At 39.8% G+C, this 18,274-nt stretch overlaps 2 protein-coding genes across 5 annotated transcripts in view; both read right to left on the bottom strand.

The window, feature by feature from the left end:
- The window catches only part of xpo1a (exportin 1 (CRM1 homolog, yeast) a), a 42,101-nt gene extending 38,048 nt beyond the window's left edge, over window positions 1-4,053 (bottom strand). The window contains exons 1-6 of one of the 4 annotated variants that reach the window (XM_067440820.1): window positions 3,685-4,053; window positions 3,438-3,511; window positions 2,494-2,623; window positions 2,271-2,372; window positions 1,068-1,140; window positions 174-235 (exon numbers count right to left, since the gene is read on the bottom strand). In XM_067440820.1, coding sequence (XP_067296921.1) covers window positions 174-235; window positions 1,068-1,140; window positions 2,271-2,372; window positions 2,494-2,619 — 363 coding nt within the window. In that variant the 5' untranslated portion in view covers window positions 2,620-2,623; window positions 3,438-3,511; window positions 3,685-4,053. Of the gene's footprint in view, window positions 1-173; window positions 236-1,067; window positions 1,141-2,270; window positions 2,373-2,493; window positions 2,624-3,437 lie in introns of all 4 variants that reach the window. The other 3 variants (XM_067440819.1, XM_067440822.1, XM_067440821.1) reach the window with 3 other exon arrangements.
- A 1,128-nt stretch (window positions 4,054-5,181) lies between these two features.
- fam161a (FAM161 centrosomal protein A) lies at window positions 5,182-18,247 on the bottom strand. Its single transcript, XM_067442604.1, has 7 exons — window positions 18,016-18,247; window positions 16,537-16,799; window positions 12,063-13,310; window positions 10,459-10,626; window positions 8,656-8,755; window positions 8,287-8,444; window positions 5,182-5,702 (listed from the first exon to the last, which is right to left on the bottom strand). Exons 1-7 carry the CDS (start codon window positions 18,172-18,174, stop codon window positions 5,363-5,365), a joined length of 2,436 nt encoding a protein of 811 aa, XP_067298705.1. The 5' UTR covers window positions 18,175-18,247; the 3' UTR covers window positions 5,182-5,362.
- Between the last annotated feature and the right edge of the window lie 27 nt (window positions 18,248-18,274).

Below are 18,274 nucleotides of genomic sequence, written 5' to 3'. Positions count from 1 at the left end.
GAGGACAAAATGTTCACTTGCTGCCTAATATATCCCACCGACTAACAGGTGCCACGATGAAGACTGTGTTATTTACTTCACCTGTCCTAATGTTATGCCTGATCGGTGTATAATAGTGCATTACTGGTGGAATTGGCTGAAGAAAATAAAACATCTGAAGCATTCTTCATTACCTCTACGCTGTTGGCATCAGAGGAAGTCTTGATAATCAGCCCAACGACATACTTCTTAATTCCTGTGAACAGACAGGAAAACCTGTCAGGTTTTTTGTGCATTCCTTGTGCAAGGAATCATTAGGTTTTCATATGACAGTATAGTAAAATAATGTGGACGGTGTTGTACATTCTCCATAGAGCAGGGGTTCTCAACTCGGACCCGAGATCCACAGTCCTGCAGAGTTTAGCTTCAACTTGGATCAAACACACCTGCCTATCACCAGTGATGCCAGTAACTTAGTAATTACTAATCTGACTCCTTTTTTCCAGTAACGAGTAATCTAACGCGTTACTGTTTCCAAACCAGTAATTAGATTAAAGTAACTTATCCAAGTCACTGTGAGTTACTATTTTAGTCATTTTGCTTAGTAAAACATAAAAATGTATCGTTTTGCTTTCTTCTTGCGTCTCGAGGGAGAGTATTTTTCAGATTTTTTTTTTTAAATTTCAACTTAATGTCAGGAGATACACTGTTGACATTACTGTTAAAAATGCACTTCCAATAAAGTGAGTGTTGGTAAAAACGGTGATCATTTCTACATTGAGGCGGCAGGGGTGTTGTCGGAAACTGCTGAATGTAAGTAATAAAGTAACTTGTAATCTTAGTTACTTTTAAAATCAAGTAATCTGTAAAGTAACAGTTACTTTTTAAAGGAGTAATCAGAACTCACATTACTGTTTCAAAGTAGCTGTGGAAACACTGCCTATCACTTCCTGAAGACCTTGATTAGCTTGTTCAGGTGTGTTTGATGTAGGTTAGAGCCAAACTCTCCAGGAAAGTGGATCTTGAGGGCCAGAGTTGAGAACACTTGCCACAGAGACTAAGATCAGTGTTGTCAGGCTTTCCCTCACCTTCACACTGGTTTCGTGGAAGAATCTTCCAGCGTGTTTTGATCACTGTCTCCAGTATCTGAAGAGCGTAGTACTAAAAGCAAAATAAAAAAGGTTTTTGATTTTTAAAAGTTACTAATCAAATGAACAAAGTAACATAACATAGAAAAGGTAGGTCTGTTATTTCACATTTACACTCCCAAGACCTAATGCACATATAATTTGACAAAACAGTATAATGAAAGGGTTCGCAAGTGTTCAGAATTAGCTCTGTTTTGAACAGATCCGTTTTGAGCGGATTCTGGTTAACTTAAACACATCTGATTGGCCATTACGTTTACATGCTCAATACATGTCTGTGATTGGGTACAAAGCTCAACACTGCTCCGCCCGCCCACTGCTATGAAGCAATGTGAAAGATGTAATAAAGTCAAACTCTCCAAGCTCTCAAAATACTGAAATAATTGTATATATTACAATAAATGTAAAATGTATACATATACACACATATATATACACACACATTATATATATATTCATACATACATTCAACTTTGGTACATGAGTAGTTTTATACTTCTCCGTTGTTTTTTTTAAAATTCGAGTTTAATAGTTTTTCACAGTCAAATGATTTTTTCAAGTTATGTAATGTTGTGATTCAACTTGAAGCTAATTGGCTTGGTTCATGGCTTATACTGCTTTAACAAACTTTTTTAAAATCCCAATGGGGAAAATGAAATACTTAAAAAAGAAAATACCTCTGTAATCAGTGCTGATGAAAAAGACACTGTTTTATCGAATCATATCGCATCAATGTCCCTTCAAAGTGCCAGGGTGAAAGCACCTTAAAGTGAAAATTCTTGTCATCATTTATTCTCATGCTAAAGTTGTTACAAACCTGAATTAATTTCTTTGTTCTGCTGGACACAAAGGAAGATTTCTCCAAGCAAATCTCAGCAGCCATTGACTATCATAGTATCCCCACTATGGTAGTCAATGGGGGCCGAGATCTGCTTGGTTACAAACATTCTTCCAAATATCTTCCTTTGTGTCCAGTAGAACAAAGAAACTCATACGGGTCTGGAACAACTTGAGCGTGAGAAAATTATGACAATTTTCATTTTTGGGTGTCCTCTCCCTTAAAGGTTTCCATTCAGTAGCAGGACTCAAAGAACAAATATTGGCCTGGCAAAATGTAGAGAAGCATTAATGTCCACCCCATACCTTTGTCTTCATGTTCTGCGAGAACTCCAATATGGTGTCCACTCTGGTCCAGGCATCTGGGTGGTCCTTCAGGTTGGTCAGAACTTCTTGTGCAAGCCTCTGCTAAAATAGCCATACCAAAAAACACTTATAACGCACTGTACGTGTCTGGCAAACACCAAACTACAATCCGAATATGATGGAAACTCTGGAATAGTCTCGGATTTCGCGAATAAACTCATACCTGAGATCCCACGTCATAGTACATGGAGTTGACGACATTGTCCAGCAGGTTGATGTCTAGCTTTTGACTGAAGTCCAGCAACTGTCGTGCTGTGTGGTCCGCCAACATGGTCATGTCTGCCGGCATAGAGCTGCAGGAGAAACGGGAACAAGACCGACAATATCTTTAGGTTAACAAATATCAAGTTCATTTGAATGAATAAAAAAAGCTTTAATTGACTAAAATGTATTCAGTAATTTAAGAAAAATATTAAAAACTTCAGCTTCATTTATTTTAATCTCCATTTAGTTTGTTTAAATTGAAGCACTACTTCAATTACTAAACTTGAACTAAAAAAACTAAAAACTAAAAATAACCAATAAAAATGACAAGCTACTGAAATTAACTAAAAATGAGTAAATCAAATTCTAAATATTAATAAATAAAATAGTATATTAAATGATACACTGGTACAAATGTTAAAGATTAGTGATACCATTACATCTACGCTACTAGCTTTTGAACCACTGATATCTGATAATAATCTAGACACTAAACCAGCGGCTCACACCACGTGGGTGAACTTTTGTCCACAAAACACAGCATTTGCATTGAAATACAACCTATAATGACCCTGAGTGCAGTTTTGCAGATCACTGATATCCCTGCTAAAGAAGTGCTAACATGGCATATCAACATTTGAACTGTGTACTACTTTAAACATAGAAAAAAATTAAACAGTTCGAGTTAATAGATCTTAATATACACATTTCACTTTTTTTGAATGCAGCCCACATGAAATCTAGCTGAGCGTTTGCAGTTACGGGCGGGGACAAGGAACAAACCGCGTTTTTGTTTCTGTTTCACATCAGCAGTTTCAGCAAACTAGCACTTCATTCAACTCGTTTATCTCAGTTGTTAATATTTATGATACAGAACCGTTTTATAAAACACCTTTAACTTACCTGTTTTAAACAAAACTCCTCTTTTCGCTAGAAAAAAACCCAAAACAATGCTAACGTGGTTCAGGGAGCAGCTCCTGGAAATATGCGTCGCGTCAAAACAAGATCAAGACGTCAGGTAGAAAAATAAAAATGTCTGTTTGATTTATCTCATTTTACACGAAAGCGTGTGTAAAACTATTCAAAAGGCAATTTGAGTATCAAGCAAGTTCACTTTAACGTTGAATGCTAACTAGCTGGTAAACGTTACCTCACTGTATAGCCATACACACAACAGTGCAGCGCAAACGATACATGGAAAAACCCCGGAGCACACAAATCTCGGTGTTATTTTTAATTATTGTCTTCAGTACATGAGTCCGGGTCCTCTTTCAGTCAGCAGCTCGTGTTAGTTCATCTGTCTCTCTGTATGGCGGTTTGCAGCTCGCTTTAAAAACCCAGTCCGTTTTATAACAACAGCATTAAACCAATCGTTAGTTTATTCTTTTGTCTATTGCAGAAAAAACGTTGTTTTATATCAAATATCTGCGAGAGACTGTGACCCAGCTCCTCTCCAGTCTCATGCATCACACGCAAGACCGGTTGAAACCGGTTCAGACTGGCATATTCCATCTCGGTTTAGTTTTCAGCCCGTAGCGCCGCGTAAAATTCGGACTGCGGACACGCCCTCCGCTGCAGCTGATTGGCTGGAGAGAGAGCAGCGCGGACACATTGGGTGCATGTGATTGGCTAGAGGCGCTGTCCGTCAGGATTAACCCCTCCCAGCGCGTCTTTTGCCCTTGGTCTCATGTACGAGGCGGGTTTGCATCACAGCGTGAGCGTGAGGTGGGTTGGACCGCGTGGAGCATGGAAAATTACTGAGATGTTGCCCGTGATCTACAAACAGTAACCGACCATGCTTTGCGGTTTTAGGCTGTGGCTCGTATTTAAAATGTTTTATACGCTCGTATTTATAGTTAATAAGTTAAAAAACAAAACCGATGCATATTAAAATCGTAATAATAAAGTTTATTTTCACATATCAAGTTTCATTATCTCGCTTTAATAATCACACACATTCAAACAGTCATTTATTTTGTTAGATATTAAATAATGTAGTGTTTTGGGGTCATATACACTTATTAAATATGTCTGAATAAGGGAAGGACATTTATATTTCCACATGCTACATTCATTGCTGTGTATCGAGTGAACTGAATGTCATGTAAACATGTCGAGGTCACATTCTGCCCCATATAAAAAGAAAAATAACTATATTTTGAATAAAGAAAGTTAAGATTATCAATAAGATTCGTTGCATTGCAGCATTATTTTGCAGATAATTCAGAACATTTCCATTGCTATAAAGCATAAATTATACTTTTGATGGTTTTTTTTTTAATTATTATTATTCCCTTTATTTTCAATGATGATTCTCAGTACTTTTTTTTTTGCAATTGCAATATTTTTATTATTATTATTTATTACTACAGACTCTTATTATATAGACTCCCATGATGTATAAGTACCTCATTTAAATAATATATTTAAATTAGGTACTTATACATACTTATATATACACACACACACACACACATACACACATATATATATATATATATATATATATATATATATATATATATATATATATATATATATATATTATTTTTCAATAATATGCTACATATCTTAATGATCCTAAAATAGGATTAATTTGTACATTTACATATTTTTAAAAATTATTATTATTATTTTAAGGTGAAATGTGACCTTGACAAGGTTTTTACGATTCACTGTATTATACTTATATTCAACAACAGTTTACTATGGAGGTTTGCTCAGTTTCAAAACACATAAAATACCCAGAAGCAAATTACATATCTCCACTAGGGGCATTTTTGTTTCTCATTCCTTTCCTGATCTTCTCCTTTTTCTGTGTGAACTAACTAATTAACACTACCTGTTCTGCTGCTGTTGCTCTGGTCACTGTTATCACTTTCACTGGCCTTTCTGCTCTGGCTGTGCTTACTGAGGATGTCATCGTCCTTATGACACTCATCCTGTTCATCATCATCATCATCATCATTAAAATCCCCCTCGTCATCATTTGAGTGTCCTCCATCATTGCCCTTTTCCTCATCACTGTCATGATACACATTGTGTTTCTCGTCCTCATCTCTGTCCATGAGTCCTGCCTCCATGTCATGGTCAAACTCCTCATAATCATCTGGATAGTCGTCAAGAAGAGAATCCTGCGAGTTTGGAAGATCCTCATGATCTTCGTTTCTGCTTTTAATACAAAAGAATGAATGAAAAGAATTCAGAGGCTCTGAGAAAGATAATAATTAATTTAAATATGCATCTAAAATGTCTTTAAACTGTATCACAGAATAGGTAAGCAGGTCTCATTGCATCCACGTGCCAGAGAAAGAGTTAAAGGGTTAGTTCACCCAAAAATGAAATTTATGTCATTAACTCCTCCCCCTAATGTCGTTCTACACCCGTAAGACCGCCGTTCATCTTCAGACACAGTTTAAGATATTTTAAATTTGGTCCGAGAGCGTATGCAAGTGTATGCACACTATACTGTCCATGTCCAGAAAGGGAATAAAAACAACATCAAAGTTAGATGTTCAATTATAATCTCTTGAAGCATCGAAAATACATTTTGGTCCTAAAATAACAAAAACTACGACTTTATTCAGCATTGTCTTCTCTTCCCTGTTTGTGTTCAATCCTCAAATAAAGATTAAAACGGTTATGAATCAGTGAATCGATCAATGATTTGGATCACCAGTCGTGATTTCAGCAGTTTGACACTAGTGATGGGAAGTTCGGTTCTTTTCCGCGAACCGGTTCTTTCGGACAGTTCGTTTCAATGATCCGGTTAAAAAAACCGGATCACCGGTTCTTTTACGTCTTTACGTAATGACGTCATTTCTATCATCCCGGCGGATGAAAATACATTCAAACACATCCATATAAAGTATTTCTAATCAAAACTTAGTATAGTAATAATTATAATTGACATCATCATCATCTTGGAAACATTTTTTCATTTATGTTTTGCAACAGCACTAAATACAGTTTAGTACAGAACTGAATCGATTGTTACAACATCTACTTCAAGATATTAGTTTTATTTCTAGTTTGAGAGACTGTCACTGTCACTGTCGTGCAAACACTGATGTTTTACACGGATTAAATAAACGTACATTGACAGAATAGGCCTACTTACACAAATCCTCAGTGTTCACCCGTGCTCATGTATTATCAGCATCAGCTGTCCCAGTCCGAGAGAAACAGTTCGGTTACGCCGCTCTCACGCATGCTCAGTATCTCAGCTCACCGGTTCTCAGAATCGAACATGTCCGAAAGATCGAACGTGTCTGATAGAAACGGTTCTCGATTCTGTACCGGTGATCCGTTGCAACCGGTCGATCTGACTCGAGAACCGCTGTATCAGTGTGTGTGTGTGTGTGTGTGTGTGTGTGTGTGTGTGTGTGTGTGTGTGTGTGTGTGTGTGTGTGTGCTGAGCACAGGGTGCTGAGCTGCGAACTGCTGCAAGCTGAATAGTCTATATCAAACCTACTGTTTTGATTACATCTATTTTAAAATCTTTATCGACTTAGAAATTAAATAAGATAAAAGCTGTTCCTGAAAATATCATGCATTATTGATAAAACAAATAAATGTTTAATTTGACCGTTTTACAATCTATTGTTTCCAAAACTTTAAAATAATACAGTGACAGCTTTGTTATAATGTTTCCAAACGTGATTAGTTTTATACACTTAACCTTTATTTCGTTCCTCTGAACAAATAACACGCATGCGCAGCTCATCGGCTCATCGGTTCTCAGTATCGAACGTGTCCGATAGAAACGGTTTTGATTCTGTACTGCTGATCCGAGGATCCGACAACCGGTACGTTCGGTTACACGCGCATGCTCAGTATCAGCTGCTCGTGAGTTCATCAGATCTCTCAGCAAAACATGTCTCACTTCAGCTAACGATTGGAGTTACAACATCTACTTCAAGATATTCGTTTTATTTTTTAGTTTGAGAGACTGTCACTGATGGCAGAAAGTTAATATCTACAGTATTTGTGGGATCAGCCCTGATTTGAGACGCGAACCGTTTAGAACGATTCAGTTCGATTTGGTGAACTGGTTCGACCGGTTCACTATAAAGATCCGGTTAAAAAGAACGATTCGTTCGCGAACCGGACATCACTATTTGACACGCGATCCGAATCATTGATCGATTCACTGATTTATAACCGTTTTAATCTTTATTTGAGGATTGTACACAAACAAGGAAGAGTAAAATAAAGCCGTATTTTTTTTTTTTTTTTTGGACCAAAATGTATTTTCGATGCTTCAAGAGATTCTAATTAACCCACTGATGTCTCATATGGACTACTCTGATGATGTTTTTATTCCCTTTCTGGACATGGACAGTATAGTGTGCATACACTTGCATACTCTCTCGGACTAAATATAAAATATCTTAAACTGTGTCTGAAGATGAACGGAGGTCTTACGGGTGAGGAACGACATTAGGGAGAGTCATTAATGACATCAATTTCATTTTTGGCTGAACTAACCATTTAACAGCTGTACAAACTTACAGCGCTTTCTATGGACACTTAAGGTCATTAGATATCAATCTGCATGTGTGATAGACATTGGTTATGCTCATCTTTGCTCACTCCTTATAAGGCATCTTAAGTAAAACAGCTCTATATATAACAAAGCACATAGAAAAGACTTGAAGCGATGCAACCAGTTTTACAGAATATGGAAGTTTGTTGTGCATATTATTAACCCCCATATTGACCTGCTGGCTCTTTTGCCAATCAGTCATACCTGTATGTGGGTGGAGTCTGGCTTCCAGAGTGGGCGGGGCTTGGAGTCTGTCTGTGCTTCAAGGCTTTAGGAGCTTTACTGCTGATGAAGGACTCAGTCAGACCACATCCATGCAAAGTGGCTGAATAGATCTTTTCTGCTGCTCTCTTAGCATTGATCTGAGAAGAGAGAGAGCTTTACATTATCATTTTCATCAACATCATTTGAAGACATCTTTGAGATGCTGGTCCTCTCAATAGAGCTGCAGAAAAAATGTCCAAAAAGGAAACTTTTTCTTAGAAAAAAAAGAAAAGAATGTAAATAAAAAAACGAACAAACATAAACTAGTAAATAAATACATAAAATAAAATAAAATAAAATAGAGCTGACCTGTGCAACCTGCTCCAGTAGTAGTGGTCTTCCCTTCACTCTTTCCTGGATTCCTCTCATCTCTGCCTGGAACTCTCTCAGTCTCTGGAGATCTTGTTTCCTGTTCCCATGTGGACATGTATAAGCATTTATACGAATAAATAAAAATTTAAAGTCCTGAAAAGTGAAGCCAAAGCAATTAAATTGCCCCCCTGGTGGCTGGATGCAGTATAGGTCTTAAACCCCGCCCTCTCCATGTAATCGATTGGGAGCCAATTATCAAACTAAAAAATCCAATTACATTTAAAAAAAATTTTTTCCAAAGGTTCCTGTAATTTTAGGTAGTTCTCATCACACTGTTCGTTTTCCCTATAAGTTTGGTCCTAGTTCGTTTTTTTGATGCTATAAAATCAGGCTGTAAAGTCATGATTGACAGCTGGATTGTGGGCGGGACCTTTATAGCACAGCTCTACCTCAGGATCACAAATGCGGCGACTCAAGCTACGAACGACATAATCGGCAACAACCGTTATTTTGGCTTCATTTTTCTACAGTGTAACACACACGGTCCATCTTTTTTACAGACTATGGTACATTTACATTATAGGCAGGAAAACCGTGTTTAGTGACAGTGGTCAATCAGTATGGGTGTATAACTCTTTTTAAAAACCAGTTGCACATTATTTTACAGTATGTGTACCTTCAATGTACTTAGAAAGTACTGGTTAATATAAGCCAACTACATGGGTTAAGGTTAGGTTTAGGTGTAGGTTATTACCCTGTTCTTGTAATTACATATGTACATAAGGAACAGGAATGTAAAATAATGTCCTACCATTTAAATTAATAATTTGATATAATGCACTTATTGTGTACATACATGCTTTTTACATTGTACTTATATCTAAAGCTGCAGTCCGTAAGTTTTGCCTCTTTCTCATCATCTCTGTTTGAAACCTGCAGTTGGAGTTATCATCTGTACGTGAGTTGTGCATCGATGGCTCCTCAGAGCGGATTAATCTACTGTTTTGAGGAGTATGTGCGGTTGCTGTCAGTCACCACACCGGTGTGGATACTGTAGTTCTGAATCACAGTTTCTACATCTTGGAAGAAATAATAATCATTTGTTCGATTTATATAGCGGTTTTTCAAGGCACTCAAAGCGCTTTACATTGAAGGGGGGAATCTCCTCAACCACCAACAATGTGCAGCACCACCTGGATGATGCGACGGCAGCCATATTGCGCCAGAACGCTCACCACACACCAGCTGATTGGTGGAGAGGAGACAGAGTGATGAAGCCAATCAGAAGAGGGGGATGATTAGGAGGCCATGATGGACAGAGGCCAATGGGCAAATTTGGCAAGGATGCCGGGGTTACACCCCTTCTCTTTTTCCGAAGGACATCCTGGGATTTTTAACAACCACAGAGAGTCGGGACCTCGGTTTAACGTCTCATCCGAAGGAGTATGACCAAAACAAGAATTTTCACCGGAAAATGTCATTTGAACAAGTAAGTAATGTGTCTGCCACTTTGGGGAACAAAACATTACAATAAATTCCGCTGCCAACGTTGATTAAACCTAACAACGCTCATATCACATCAAACCGTTGTGAATTAGGCTAAGGTAAGGAGATATTTTTGAACTTGTTCAAAAATGTATTTTGGATAATTTTTAACCCAAAAAAAGTTACGGATTGCAGCTTTAAGAAATACCTGAATGTAATTACAGCTGTAAATAATTTCATTAGTTACATCTATAATTACACTGTTGACCTTATTAACCTTATTACCTCTTAACCCACCCTTAAATGTGCGTTTACCTGAACTCTTTTAGTTTGAATGGGCAGGTCTGAGCCAGGGTCACGTGCGGGTCGTTTGCCTGGGCTCGCTTTGTGATCACTTTTTGAAGTCTCCTCTCTCTCTGTTTTTGCTTCTCCTTCCATTTCTCCTCCTCTTCTGTGGCCTGTTTTCTCTGCTCGAGAACTTTTCTACTCGTAGGAGCAAAGATCTGTTAAAACTGCACTTTTGAAGGAGGGATGACGCCGCTACGGTAGGACAGCAGGGACAGGGTTCGGGAAAAACACTGCCTTCAAGTCACGTCACAACGACTGTGTTTTTTTAAAGTGCACACACATCTGTGCCACCATAATGTAATCATTAGTATAGTGGGAAACTCTTTGAGTGCCAAATTGGACACAATTACATACAAAATTAAGAATTGCACTAAAGCTTGCTAGAAATTACTACGTATTTATGAATTAATGATAAATCTACAGAGCTGTGCAAAAGTCTTAGGCACATTTAGTATTTTCACCCCCAAAAACTGTTTTTGTATGCCTCTAATCTCACCATCATCGAGTCCATCTGGGATTACTAAAGAAACTGAGACTAAATCCACAAGAACTGCGACAACATCTCCAAGACACCTGAAGAAACCCTCCTGCAAAGCTCCCTGAAAAACTATGAGCAAGTGTACCAGGACAAAAGCTGTTTAAACACCAAACACAGTTGTTAGGAGTTCACTGGAAAAAAAATATATATTTATGCCATTATTTTTGAAAGCATTCACACTTTACAGAATTTTTACACAAGTGTCTAAAGCTGTTGACAGTACTGTAGCTCTGCAGGAGGGTTTCTTCAAGCGTATTGGAGATGTCGTCGCAGTTCTTGTGGATTTTTTCTCAGTTTTTTCAGTTTCTTCATGTAAGACGGACTCGATGATGGTAAGATTAGATCTCCGTGTGGATCAAACAGCTGTTCTCGACCCCTTCTGCAGACACAAATCTCACTGGAATGGGTTATTATAATTAATGGCAAAATAAATGCTTGAAAATGTAAAATGATATTACCTACTGACACACTATTGCAAAATATATAAATAACTGCAGTCCATTTGAAATAACTGGCTTGGGGGGGGGGGGGGGGGTGAAAATACTAACGTGCCTAAGACTTTTGCACTGTACTGTATATGTTCTCTCAATCTTTCTGCATTTTCCATCATATCATTTGCTCTTCATATTGGCTGAATTCAGAAAAGCATTCAAGCAAGTTACTCTTATTATTTTTTTGCCATATGGCAGCAATAAGGTCCCGACAGTGCCCGTCCACTTTTTCAGCAGCCTTGGTTCCACAAGCATTTTTTCCATTCATTTTTCCAATAGGGGTTTTGAAAAAAGGTATTTGTGACTTCTACACTTTTTTTTAACAAAAATCAATCCTATTGAACCTCCCAGGAGGACTTGAAAGCAGCGAGAGGATTGAGAGGCAGCTACATCTCATCTCATTTCATGGCGTTATTAATGGGAGACACACTGGCAGGGAAAGTCACATTCCTGCTTCGGAATTCCCAAAAGCCGGAGACACAGGATTTCACTTCTATCAGGATGAGGGTTTAAAGCAGGGTTGGGCATCACAATCACAGTACCTCACAGCTTCTTGCCGTTTCTTGGCTGCATCGGTGATCTTAGCGGATAAGCATTCCTGGCTTCCAGACAGCGAGGAGCACCGGGATGACGAGGGCGTCCTGGGCGAGAGGGTGCGTGGGCTCACATACGGCCAGCGTGACGGTTTTGGGCTCTGTATCTCTGCTTCGATTTCGGCCATGATGCGTTCTTTGTGCGAAACGATGTCAGCCGTGCGCAGCTGGAAGGGTTCGCATGCTGTCACAGGCCGCACTTCTCTGCTCTTCGCCAACTGCTTACGAAACCTCCTGTAGCTTCCGTCGAAGTCAGGAATTTCAGTGTTGATTTTGGGCCGGTGGGTCTGCACGTCGTCCTGGACGGCCTTCCGTGTCCTTTTCTCGCTGAGACGCCGTGCAAGCATGCTAGGAGGCATTGATGCATTGTGAAGCAGTTCTCTCGCCCGCATCTGCATCTTTATTGCCCTGTAGAGCTCCTCCTCTTTCTGCTGCTCACCGAGTGCAGCTTCCTTCACCGCCCGCGGGATGGGTTTGGCCTTAAACGGGCACTTCCTCCTCTCCTCTTCCTCTTTGTCGTGCTTGAGCATTTGCTCTCGGAGCCTGGCCTCCTTCTGCTCTTTCTTGAGGCGTTCGCGCTCCAGAAAGCTGAAGGGTCTCTGCGAGGTTTGTAGGCGTTGCTGCTCAGTGTCCCGATGGATCCGCCGGCGCTCTTCGTCACGCTCCTGAAGTTCCTCGTACAGCGGGAGACGCACATGCGCCGGCACCGGACTGGCACGAAACTTCCTCTGGCACTCGATAAGTTCCTCCAGCTGTCGTCGGAGGTCCTCGTTCTCTCGTTCGATCTCGGAGCGTGATTTTACACCCTTTTTGCGCAGTTCCACCTCACGGAGGGTCATCCGGAAAGGCTTAGGGACCGTGACTCTCGGATGCAAATCATCGTCTCTGTTTTGCTTGCGCTTTTTTAACCGTTGACCCCTAATCCTTCTTTTGGGTTTGCAGTCAGTCTGGCAGTCAGCAGGTAAGCTCTGCAATGAGGAGGAAAACGGTTCCCATTGAGGTGGAGAAAGCTTTTTGACACTGAAGTCATCCCACATGTTCTTAATGTGCTCTTTGGGCGAGACAAGAAGGCCTTTCTCCGTGTTGCCGTCGTTTTCAGCAGTGCACTCTTCATCAGAAAGGTCAGAGGATTCTGACGTCCTCCGCAGCTCTTGAGCAGACTGGGCTTTTTTCAGACCACCGGTTATCACTGGGGAACTGCATATTTAACAAAAAAATAATAATGTTAATAATTTTCTCAGTTAATACGCTGAAGGAATGTTCTCCGTTATACAAAAGTTTGCGGTCAGAAAGATTTAAAAAGGTAGATTCCAGTTAGATTTGCCAACTGGACACAAGCTGGGGTCTGATCAACCTCACCTGGGTCGCCTGGATGAGAGTGTATGATGTTGAAAGACCCGAAACACCCAATGAGTACTAGCCTAGATGCCAACCTAACTTGGCCCCTGCCCACAACATTTGAGCTCGGGCAGTTCAGTCTGGACTTGATCCATAGAGGAGTAATTATGCTGAAGAGAAACTGTTCAGACCAATCAAACTGTCAGGGCAGGCTTTAGACGATGACGGACAGATGATAAACAGTAACGTAATCATCCAAGTAATCTAAGGCGCTTGTCTTGTATTGAATTTGTTCGAATCCTAAACGGACAGCTTGTTTGTATCTGCATTCACCTTCACTATTTCTCTCTGAAATGATGATCATGTTTGTAAGTACTCTGTGTATCCTTATGTTCTTTTTACAACACCGGCAAAGCTCGTTTATTCCAGCGCGTGTGCAGACAGGGTTGCCAAGTTTTTACAACAAAACCTGCCAACTACTAGCCCTAAACAATAGCTTCTTGGGGGGGGGGGGGCGTAAAATGGCATATAATGGCATATATTTTCCGAAAAATAAATGGTGTTTGGGGGGTAAAATGTGTGTTATTTTGGCAAGGTTGCCTCCTAAAATTCGCATTCCTGGGAATTTATATCACATAATTGAGGTCGCTTCAACCCCCAGACATGGAAAACACCCCGCGGAAAAAAACGCAGACTTGGCAACACAGTGCAGTTGAGCTCTGTTGACATTTGACAACTACGTTATGTGTCTCTTCGTTGCTCTGATTGGTTGTAGGTTTATCCAATTGAGGTCTTTCCTGGTTTGGTTGAAACACGCCCCATAATCACAGCCCAATGTAGCAGTTTTAGACTCATATTCTGACTAGAATTGAGAATGACCACATCAGTCTAAATGAGTCCAGGAACATCACTGAAGATGTGTCCAGTAGCATCATTAGATGTTTTTGCACAGCTTTAACCTGTCACCAATCAGTGACAACCAGGAAAGACTGGTTGACAATTACTAAAAGCGTGGTGACTACTGGAGAGTCAGTGACAGCTCAGAGAGAGGCAACAGGCTGGCAACCCAATCTGTGTTATCTGTGAGGGGGACTCCCAAAAAGCTACGATGAACCTAAGGAAAAAATACCCCCACGGGTGCCCGAGAAGAGGGGAGGATGAGCAACCCAACCAGATGGATTCAAATGCACTAGACCAAAGCAATATCTGGCAAGATCTGTAAGAACGAGCGAGGCCTAAAGATCCACCAAGGGAAGATGAAGTGTCTGGTCGAGACAGGAGTCACCCCACAGTGGGAAAGGTTGACAGAAACATGCAAGCCATGACAACAATCATCGTCAGATGTCAGCATTGCATCCGAACGGTTCGGTGAAGAGGTGAAGGAAGGAGGCTCCAAAGGACCTACTTTAAGAACCAACCTGAAGAGAAAATCCACAACATCAGGCAGGAGATGAAGACCCTGAAACGACAATACAAGCAGGCAGGAGAAGAGGACTGCACTGGCTTGGCACAGCTGATGTGCATCCTACGAAAACAGATCAGTATCCTCCACCGGGCAGAATGGCACAGCGAAAAAGGGCCGGAAAGCGAGCTGCATTCATTGCCAACCCCTTTAAGGAGCTGCTAGGACAGAAGCGTAGCGGCCAGCTGGTCTGCTCTAAGTAGAAGCGGACATTAGTGGAGTATTTTTACTTTCTACTCAAGTAAATTAAGTATATACTTTATCAGTTTTTCTTTAGAAAATTTTTACTTCACTGCATTCCAAAGCATAATATATAAGGTCATACTTTTTAATTGCACTAAGTTTCATGAATAAAAGTTGTTTTCTTACCTTTAATACTTAATTCCACTAAAAATGTAGTACTTTCTCATTTGTATTCAAGTAAAACTTTGAATACTTTTACTTGAGTAAAAGTATACAGTACTACATTTTTTATGTAATTAAGTATGAAATAATATTCAACATGAAATGTATTGCTGTAAAAAGTACAATATTATGTTTTGTTGTGGAGTAAAAGTTTTCCAAAGAAGAACACTGATAAAGTAGATATACTTTTTTTTTTTTAATTACTTGGAAAGTAAAAATACTTGAATACTGTCTGCCTCTGGCTCTAAGGAGGAGATTGATCACTACCTGAAGGAAGCATACAGTGACCCAGCAAGAGATCAGGAGTTGGGAGAGTGCAGCACTCTGATAGATCCTACAGGGCCAAATGTGCAGTTCAATATGGCAGAGCTGCAGCTGAAGAGGTTTGAGAGGTTTTCGGGAAAGCACAAGCAATCTCTGCTCCAGGACCAGGCGGCACTTCGTACAAAGTGTACAAGAACTGTCCTAAACTCCTGCTGGGCCTGTGGAAGATCCTGCATGTCATCTGGAGGAGGGGCAGGATTCCCGGAGGGTTGCTAAGGGGTCTGGATGCCAAAGATTTTGACCTTAATCGATGGAAGTAATGGCGCTGGGAATACTAGATGAGATTCGTCTGATATGAGGTAAAAAAATAACATTTACTGTTGGTTTTCTCGCAGAAACCGATCGTTTTGTGTCTTAAGACGCCACGAGCCACAGGGTTTAATATGGATTCGTATGTCTGTGTGTTTTTTACTCTCATAGAAATACACCCCAATGACATGCATTATACGAGCAACGGTTGAGTTAAAAATCTTCATTTGTGTTCTACTGAAGAAACAAACACACCTACATGTTGGATGCCCTGGGGGTAAGCAGACAAACATCACATTTTCATTTTTGGGTGAACTCTCCCTTTATAACTCAACAAAACAACAGAACTGTGTAATCTGACATTTTGGGAATTTTGAGCTCAATAGTTCCTTAAAGATTAATTATTTAGAATGAATACTCAAATGAGTAATTAAGAATGTTAATGTAGTGTATTTAAAAATGTATATTCTTTTATATATATAATGAATATGCTTTGGACTTCTAAAAAAAATATTCGACCCCAAACTTTTGAACGGAAGGTTATGTACCCAGTTTAAATTTCAGTTTGTAAAAGCAAAAAACTACAATTGCATTTATAAAAAGTGTGTGTGTTTTAAAAAAATAAATAAAGATGAATAAACTCACAGACTGATCTGATCAGTGTTGTCCGCAGCGCTCACCCCTTTGAGGTCCAGTTTCTTGCGATACATATGTTCGAGCTCGGCCATGGTTCGGAGATGAGCCGTCTTCAGCTGCTCTAGCTTACGGTAGTACTCCTGGTTTGAGAAGTAGAACTCCCTGAGGTCGATGTGATCGCCCGTCACGCGGTAGTCTTTGATCAGCAGAGCGTTGCTGTCTTTAGCAGGACGGTCATCAGTTGCCAGCTCGGATCCAGAGTCATACTCCATCTATTAAGATAGATACACTCAGGGACGTGCTTAGACACTTCTCACTGAAGTAGTTCATATAGCAGGTTGAGAATAAACGCAATGCAAGGTGAGTTAATGCAAGAATATCTGGCCAATTATTTATGATTTTGATCCTTCTGGTGACATAAGGTTGGTTGAGATTCAAGTGTTTTACGTCACTATTTTTTATAAAATCCTGGTCTGACAAGTGTGTGTGTGTGTGTGTGTGCACCATAGACCGTAAAAAAACGTGCACGCGCATATGTGTGTGTGTGTGTGTGTGTATGTGGGCATGTTTTTGTGACATATGAGGACACAAATGTGTATAATGCCATGGGTATGACACAGGTATTACAGGAGAGGGTGAAATATGAGGACATTACTCATGTCCCCACTTTTCAAAATACTTATAAATCATACAGGAGGAGTTTTTTTGAGAAAGTAAAAATGCAGAATGTTTCCTGTGATGTGTAGGTTTAGGGGCATGTGTGTGTGTGTGTGTGTGTGTGTGTGTGTGTGTGTGTGTGTGTGTGTGTGTGTGTGTGTGTGTGTGTGTGTGTGTGTGTGTGTGTGTGTGTGTGTGTCTGTTTGTGTGTGTGTGTTGTAAGCTGTTAATCTGCAGGTCTGTCATCTTTAGGGCCAGATGGCACATTGTTCTTCATTCATACATTATATTGTCTCACGGTTCTTCACCGTGCTCAATAAGAAACCACACACATGTTTGTGTGGCTAAATGAGGACATGTATGCATGTATCGCAAAAATAAATAAATAAAACATTTACTTATGAATAATTTTAACATTTGAGGTTTATTTAACTATATTTAGTATACCTAAATAAAGCTAAATATATAAGTAAACAGTATATAAGTATATAAATAATCATAACCGCAACTAATGACGGGTTTTCCCACTGATGTCCTTAATACTTCAAAATTAGCATAATCTTGATAAAGAAAGTTTCTTCTTCCTCATCAGTGAAAGGTTTAACCACCCTAACGTTAGACTATATTATGTTCAACATTGTGTAGGCTAATCATGTTTTAAAGCCCAAACGATGAATATTGTCAGGAAGATATTGACTGAAAACCTCTGAATTAGCGTGTTTTACATAGCCTGTAATATGCCTAACGTTATATTTTGTTATGCAAAAAGTGCAAATGTCAAAATAATAATATTAAAAGGACTTTGTTTTTATAATAATAGCTTTTAGTCACCTCTTTCTCGTAGTGCCTGTTGTCCGTGAGCGCGGGAGCGGGCGCGCGCGGCAGCGATCGGTCCCTCTCGTACTGAGCTAACGGGACTTTCGTGTGCGGGTCCACCGGCGTCTTCAGACAGGAAGTTACAAGGACATTAGCGCGGTGGGACTTCTCCATAATTGCCTCTCTTTCCAGACCGGAGGATTTAAAATGAAGTAAAGACAAGACTTCTCAGACTTTAACAGGTGCGCGTCTCCTTGACGACCGCGTAGCGTTG

Source organism: Pseudorasbora parva, chromosome 4 (assembly GCF_024679245.1).
Source record: "Pseudorasbora parva isolate DD20220531a chromosome 4, ASM2467924v1, whole genome shotgun sequence".
NCBI classification, from domain to species: domain Eukaryota; kingdom Metazoa; phylum Chordata; class Actinopteri; order Cypriniformes; family Gobionidae; genus Pseudorasbora; species Pseudorasbora parva.
The sequence above is the reverse complement of the archived record's forward strand: the minus strand, read 5'-3'. Positions and strand labels throughout refer to the sequence as shown.

Bases quoted from the DNA above. Each gene is read 5' to 3' on its own strand.
- fam161a (XM_067442604.1), bottom strand. From the start codon at position 18,174: ATGGAGAAGTCCCACCGCGCTAATGTCCTTGTAACTTCCTGTCTGAAG. The intron at 10,627-12,062 runs GTACTGTGATTG...TCCTACGAGTAG, and splicing joins AAACGGCAAGAAGCTGTGAG to AAAAGTTCTCGAGCAGAGAA. The intron at 8,756-10,458 runs GTAAACGCACAT...ACATGGGAACAG, and splicing joins TTCAAACTAAAAGAGTTCAG to GAAACAAGATCTCCAGAGAC.